The following is an 8,179-nucleotide window of genomic DNA, read 5'->3' on the forward strand; positions in this document are numbered from 1 at the left end:
TACTTTTAAATATGTTCACTGTCAACCAACCACCCGCACCCCCAAGGGCTAAAAGTCCCAGTCAAGCATTAATATAAACATTTTGCTAGTCGTGGCCCAATAGATTATTATTTATTCCACAATAATTTTGGTCTTTAGCGTGTCAACCTTGATTAATGGAACAAACACTTAGTATGTACTTTCACCTAGATCTGTAGCAATATGCTCCATAAAGCTCTTGTAAGTTTTGTAAAAAGCGTGTGTGTGCAGAAGGACAGGATCAATGCATATCGGATGTTCTTTTGTACTGTTTCTGACAACTATTTGATACATTATATTGTTTTACTCATCAATAACTGAAACGTTATACTTTCATTTTACTCGTCAATAACTCGTTATGCAATTTGTTTGGTAAATATAATGCGAAGAAAATAAGTTTTGCTAGAGAATTCAGTAATAAATAAATATGCATTATTGATTGATAGTGTTGATAATGGCCTAATTTATGAAAAAGTTAACTTTATATGTTCTATACTGAAACATTGGAAAGTTATTTTGGTAAAAATAAATGTAAATGCGATAGTTCATATCTTGTTTCTGATTTAATCTATAACCTTGATATAATAAATAAATGTAAAACGATGAAAATTGACCTTTTATATGTTCTTACTATGCTTGCGAAAACATTCATAACTTCTAAAGTAAACCAGGTATGTGTGTTTCATTGTTTGTATTTCGTCTTTTAATCAGTCTGTAATTTGGGACGAATCAGCCCATAATATGTGCTGAATAAGCATGGTCCCAATCAGCCATTACCCGAATCAGCCTGATACATAGAGCAGCAAAACTGAGGAGGGGAGGCAAATTTTTAGTTGTGTTTTTAAAAAAAATGCCGCTTTTGAAACAAACAGTGAAGGTACTCATACAGAAAAATACCCTTTATAAATTGGATTCAGACTATGTCTACGAGCTACGACATCTGCACCACTTACAACATCTTTAGATAAAGAGACATACACCCATTTTGTCAATGTAACGGCATCATCTTTACAGTTTTGGCATGTCCTCTCGATTCGCTATTGAGACAGGGTAGTTCATATATTGACATAAAGAATGTAACATGTAGAAGACTACTAATTGTATTTATTTCAGTAAATACGTCTTAGTATAAGGAATACATTTTATTTTGAATATACAGCATAAAAGACACTTCAACTCCAGTCCAGGGACAATTCGCCACCAATTCATGGATATTTAAAATAATAATTAGCATTAATATTCATTTCCACTAATCATGCCATTACTGACATCTACAATTAAAGAAGATACCAACACATCTCTAAGTCGCCGAAAAAAAATGTCAACAGTTAATTAAAGTCACATTTATTAAGTTAATGAGTGCACGCTAATCTGAATGAAAATAAATCACATTTACTGCACACTAGAAATTTGCATAAAAAATCCGATTTGTTTTAGAAACAATAATTAGCACACTGCTAATGGCCATTCCCACAAATCACACGATTATTCAATGATGTCTGCAATTTAAAAAAAAGATAGAAAACAGTCAATTATAATTAAAGTCACTTTTATTAAGTTAATCAATGCACTCTAATTTGAATGAAAAGAAAAAGGTTGGAAAATTAAATGCGCCACACGCTTTAAAGTTGTACAAATGAGCCAACGTGTGTAAATTTTGGATTAATTTATAGTAATTACAGTTTATATTGTGACATTTCGATCGGATATATTGTGGTACAATATGAACATAACTGTTAATTGTGACAATGGTGTTTTATCCTTGTGTACATTATCTAAATCATGTCAGGCCTTGTTAGCTTGTTTTGTTTTGTAATATATGCAGGAAATGATAGCATCACATTTGCGATACAGGTTAGTGTAATTATTCATTATCCTTTTTTATTCTTTCAGTCTTCATCTCTTAAATATTTATTTATTTATCTATTTCTGAATTGAACATACCAAGTAGCATAGATGATGCTTGTATATTCATACATTTTAGATATAAAAGTATATATATAATTTTTTTTTCCTTCAATCTTACCAACTTCATACAGTTATAGGATTTCTTTTTTTTTAGAACATAATGTAAATAATTAAATACTGAATCAATTAACGATTAGTAAAAACCTCTTACTAATTTCAATATTTCAGGCTGACTCCAACATTGTTTGCAGTAATTGCGAAGTATTAAATGTTTGACTTTAAATAACAATATATCATGTTCTGTACTTTCCAATGTGTTTTATTTCTAAATTAATTATTAATGATCATGAAGTTAGTAGCGAAATCTTCTATACAATAAATCAATACGATTACAGATGCATGTAAAATTCTTAATAAAACATTTAGCTTTCCAAAACAATATATATTTTATAATTAGTAGTATATAATAATAATAATAGCTTTATTAATTACGGTGTATTTTCCATGTTGTGATTTCATGACTTTGATTTCTATATACGTTTAATGTCCTTGAGGACGTTTGCAAAAATCTCCATGCGTTGCTTTTCAGATTTGCACCTCCAGACGCTGTTATATATGTGGCAAATGTGTTCTTTTTTAGTTAACTGATAATTTCCACTGTCGTAAAGAGCGCTTCTATCAACCATGAAAAAAGTTTATGTATTAGATCTTGTGCGTGTTGTGGTTCCCAGTCAAACGGAAAGTTGTAGAATGTTATTGATGGATGCATTAGTCAAATCACGCGTTCAGTATTTTTACAGCTATCTTTTTAAAAAATATGTATGTAGTCTTGGTTTCAAGTTATTTATAAAGTATGGTGCAAATGTCAGATGCTGTTCATTGATGACTGTTTCCAAAAGTTCCGATCGACTTTCAAAATCTATGATAGTATTTGTGTCTGTGATGACATCGGTATCAACTATTTGGGTCATTATTATATCACGTTCACCCTTTTCCACCCATATTTTATTTTGAAGGAAGTGCCTGGCATTATCCTTCAGATGTTTAGTGCAAAGATAGCGTGTAACCGATGTGAATACAGGCTATATTGGCTTGGTTATACTCTTCTCATCATCACTTCCAAATTCCATCATTTCAGACACTCTTACTTCCATGGACTCAACACCTCTATCTAGCTCTGTAGCAATATGTTCCAGAAAGCTCTTGTAAGTTCTGTAAGAAGCGTCTGTGTACGACATTGATGTAAAATCGAAAGGAATTACAGAGTGACTTTCATTCACGGCTACATAAAATCAAGGGAAATCACTCGTGTGCAGCTTGTAACACTCTTTGGTCATGTATTCTAAACGTCTCTGTCAAAAATGTTGATGAATGATTTAAAATGAAAATTTGTATATAAACAGTTTGTAGCAAAATAAATGAGAGAAGTATGGTACATAGCCATTAAAAAAGGAAATTGTTTAATAATATTATACAATTAAAGATATTTGATGCATAACAGTTAGTTTCCGTAGGTTATTGGAAATAGGGACATCAACCAATACTATAAATGACTGATGGTAACAATATGTATGTGTGCTTGCTTTTCTTTTCGCTTCTTAGTGCGTTTTTGAGAGCTTTGGTGCCAATATATGTAATACTGGGGTGTTCTTGGAGAGTCCTCAGGTGTTTAGAGAGACCGTGATTTCGACCGATTCCTGGTTCCAGCTAAATCAAATGAACGCGGAATTGCATTACGATATTCAACCCAGGTTGAGCGTTCAGAAAAAAAAAACAGGACTGTACCTTCTGAAACCATTCAAGTTCAAATTAAAACCTATTTTGTAAGTTTTGGGAACGATCGCATGATACTGTCTGAATGATGACAGAATACCATTTGCGATGCCCTTTGAAACATACTTTACCGATAGTTCACGCTCCAGCCATCACTAAATGCTTGCAAATGATGACTACATTTTACCATTAACGACAAACTTACCGATTGCATTTTCAAAATATTTTAAAGTTGCTTAGGCAGCTATACAAAAGAATGAAAAATATCATAATGAAACGCAACCAGTTACAAATTATTGTGACAATTTTGTACGTAAGGTTCTGTTCGTAAAATGATCTTGTAAGAAACGTCATCGAATAAAGTGTTCTGTATAAAAGAAAAGAAAAACGTATTCCCGCTATCAGTTTTAATCCGGATATTTCCGATGTCGAAAAAATTACCACACTGACTAAATAAAATAATAAAATAAATAAAATGAAATATAAAAACAAATGAGTAAATAAAAACAAAGTACAATAAAAGTATATAAAATACTGGTCTGTTTTCAGGCCCTTAGATTATGATATACACTCATTACCAACTCAGACTTCCTTCAATAATTAATAATCTGAATTACATAAGTTGTGTCATTATATCAGTGTTCACATAGTTGTTACGGTCGAATATAGGGAGTGTCAATATGATAGTAAAGTTCATATTTGCCCTTTTCATACCGCATCACCATGGCATGGGCATAAATTGTGACACTAACCCGTACGACGTCCGTCACACCTTAATTATGTTGTACGTTTAGATCATTTCAAACACCGTGCTATGACATATATGTTCCATAATTGCGTTACCAGTTTAAATTTTATTTCCTTGGTTTTTTTTAAATAATGGCAAAAAAAAATTAAATTTTTCTTACCTGCGCATTTATAACATAATTATGTTTGTAATGGTTTTCACGTGTCTGCTTTAGTTAGATATAGCGCATATTGTGTTTACCATAATGGCCTTGTATAGCGTGTTCCGAGGTCTTTGACATCGGAATGAGAAATCAAAGTTTCAGGAACTTGTCACACACTTGGCAGCCTATATCGACACTCTTCCACTAATCTATGTGTAATTAATATACTTACTGTGCTGTCTTTACCCTGGAGGAATGAAAATGTGATACTAACAAATGGATGCATTTTCGCGTTCCGTTGACATACATTCGAATTTGTTGCAATGCGACGGTAGTTGCCGAAGTACAAGTAGGTTCAAGTTGGGAATATGTTTCTTGAACGAAACGAACTGTTGCTTACAGTTCAAATAGGCATAATATATTTTTATTCGTTTCGTTAAAGAATAATATTTCAACTTAACCCGATTTCGGCATTCCTGGCTTTCATCGCTCTCCAGCCAACTGAAATGTAGGCCAACGAAACTTGAAAACAGGTCCATTTCTTTTGTGATAATCTGAATTTTTTTAGAGAAAAGACATCAGAGTAAGTAAAGTCTGAATAAAACATTATGCCATTACTTTGTAGAAAAGCGTCTTTATTTTAGTTGTCAGTTGTGTCAAATATTCCTGAAAATTTGACTTTCATAACACTGTTAGTCAACATAAAACACGCTACACAGCGCCGTTTGGCTGTAGGACCATGACGCCCACAACATCAATATCAGCGTCGAGGTCTTGCATGTAGGAATAGTGTCTGCATGCTTTTCTGGATTCATGCTCATATCGAGGCATAACTAAGATTTAGAGTTCAAAGTTCAAAATAACCATGTACATTTTCAATTAACCCCTTTAAAAAATGTAGTCCTAAAGCTGAGTTTGCTCACCTGTAACGTCACCAGTATGTGTTGGAACAGATTATCCGTATGTTGTGGAAACGTGTGCATGTGCTCTCATGTACATTTTTATGAAATGTTGCAAACTATATTTTATGTTTTTGTCTTGGTCAGCCTTTTGGCTAATGTTTAAGAAACTAAAAAAGGAATACTGCTAGTTCAAGTGGCAAGTAATTACATTTCTTTTTACCTAATTCCAGCCTTTTCCTAATGACATTTACACTTACCCTTTACCTGTATTAGCCAGCAGTACCCAAGAATATCAAGAAATATTACCTAGTTCAGCTTTATAGCTTCGTTTTACGGGGACTGCATGGCGGGCAGTACGAAGATAGTGCGGCCCCCCTCCCCCCTCAATGTAGTGTAGGGCCAACTGGACTGATATACCACCACCATCTTCGTAATTAGCATTGACTGGCATAGTATAAAGTCGTATAAACAATACCCGTTACAGTCATCGTACAACTTAGTAAGCATAAGAGCTTGCGACCATAATGATAAAAACATGCTCTTGAAATTACGTTATATATGTACATAGTTGTAAAGTAAGGAAGTCATATTTTATCTCTTCAGTCCAAACTTACCTGATCTTGTTTATTCCCCACGAGTTTAAAATAACAACTTGAACCTATTGCGCTTTGATAATCACTCAAGTATTATGGTGAGACAAGTGCTTTGCTTGTATCTCGTTTTCTCCCGTGAGACAAACTACCTGAAAACAGGTAAGTTAGTTCATATTTAGCCAGTAAGAGTGTGCTTTGATTTTCTTACACGTGAAAAGAAAGCCACTCTATTCATCCGTCGCATAATTATCCAAAATTGCATCAAGAAAGTATTATTTCATTTGCCGTAAATATGTTATGTCTCCGTTTGTCTTCCATACAAAAAAAGTGAAGCATAAGCAATTGCCAGTTACTCCTTGCAAAACTACATAGCGGGATATCAGAACTCTTAAGCTTGAGTATAAAACGAAACTTTCACCTCAGCCAATAAAAAGTCGCTGTACAAAAGTAAAATCCTTTTTGACTGGCAAAATTTCAACCTTAGACATCAAGCTTAGAAGTTGTATGACTTGTAGGCCAGCTCTTTGTTATCCAGTCAACTGGTTGTTTTTAACGAATTGCTCAGATTACAGGGGTGACTCCCCACCGCGTGTACAGTTGATCTTCCGTCCATGTTACCAGCTGGGAGTAGAGTCTGTGAGTAATAATACATGAACCCATAGCCTCAAACGGGGAATTAACATTACGACGTAGGTTTACGCTGCGGACACTGGACTCAATCGGGAATTTGACACTGAGGCTATAAAGATGGCATTCATATAGTCGAGAGCACATTATATACATTGTTAGAAGTTGCTGATCTCAAATGAGACCATTTGACCTGTAACGTGAATTTAACACGGAGCTACATTGTCTGTCCTTGCTGACCTCTAAGGGGAGGGGGGTAGTAATATGTGCCACCCTAGGGCACAAGGCAATTAACATTACATTGTTGATTTACACTGAACGCCACTCTGGTTGCGTCCTATTCATCCAGGAATCGTTGGTATGAAAGATGTTATCTTGCACTGGACTTAAAATGCGTACTGTTTGTGCTTCTGGCGGTTTGTTAATATATAATGAGATAGAGGTGGGTTTGACATAGTATCGGGTCGTGCCCTATTATTTTTTTTTTTTTCTTTTTGTTTGCTTCTAGAAATTTTACATTAGTTTTATTGTGTATTATGATTCGATTTGATCACTACCGCCTTGCGTGGCTGAGCCTGGTGGTTAGGGTTTATGACAAAATTATATAATCTAACTTTTGTTGAGTTTGGTCATGTATTAATATTGTTAATAATTTTTTGTCGAAAGTGTGTCACTTTACCGCATTGTGCGGTTGGACCTGGTGAGTTGGGGATTTTTACCACCTTATAATTTTACTTTGGGGTCACTTTATTGAACCCTACGTTGATTTCCATTTTCAGTTAATCTAATAGTGTCACCCAGTCTCGGGAAACTGAAAAATCAAAGTAAAAACATATAAGGAGTGTTTCTGCCACGATAAATTGTAATAAATCGACGAATCAACCCAGGTTACATTCATCGTTAGTCATGTCACACCAGCATTTATCCTGACAGAAAAAGACAAACATCAACTTGAGGTCGTAGCATTTTTTGGCGATCATTGCAGACACATAGCATGTGCGTAATCAATCTAGTTTTAGGTGAATATGGTGGCATTCTCCAAGAAGGAACAATTGCCGGTGACATCAATATTCATCCGAAAAAATACATTTTCTATGAATGCATGGGAGTTACACCATATTTTTTGTAATGTTACAAATGCTTGAACTGAAGTGCGTGGCCTTGTTTCAGCTGAATAAGGACAGCTTGTCGAGCAATTAATCCCCACAATGACAATATTAATAGAAGAACTGTGATGGACCATGAAACCATCGACGTAAACAACATAATCGAATCGGAACTTCAGCTGCGAGATGATATCACAACGAAAATCATTTTACCCGCGAATTATTGGCTTTGGCGTGGCGGAAATGAAGAATGCGTTGGCTATCATAGGCACATTAATTCGATTTCTTATTGGAAGTATACCGATAGTAACCAGTGTGTCTGGCAGTGATAACAACATAATTTCTTTACAATTACATCAACA

General features: G+C 34.4%; 1 protein-coding gene across 4 annotated transcripts in view; it reads right to left on the bottom strand.

Moving 5' to 3' along the window:
• LOC149787583 (CXXC-type zinc finger protein 1-like) overlaps positions 1–6,573 on the bottom strand; it is an 82,339-nt gene extending 75,766 nt beyond the window's left edge. For 2 of the 4 annotated variants that reach the window (XM_089973758.1, XM_089973755.1), the window contains exon 1: positions 4,822–4,943. In XM_089973758.1, coding sequence (XP_089829884.1) covers positions 4,822–4,875 — 54 coding nt within the window. In that variant the 5' untranslated portion in view covers positions 4,876–4,943. Of the gene's footprint in view, positions 1–3,904; positions 4,061–4,821; positions 4,944–6,105 lie in introns of those variants that run through there. The other 2 variants (XM_089973757.1, XM_089973756.1) reach the window with 2 other exon arrangements.
• Positions 6,574–8,179: the final 1,606 nt, after the last annotated feature.

This window comes from Sinohyriopsis cumingii, chromosome 11 (assembly GCF_028554795.1).
Source record: "Sinohyriopsis cumingii isolate HCF-2022 chromosome 11, ASM2855479v2, whole genome shotgun sequence".
Classification (NCBI taxonomy): domain Eukaryota; kingdom Metazoa; phylum Mollusca; class Bivalvia; order Unionida; family Unionidae; genus Sinohyriopsis; species Sinohyriopsis cumingii.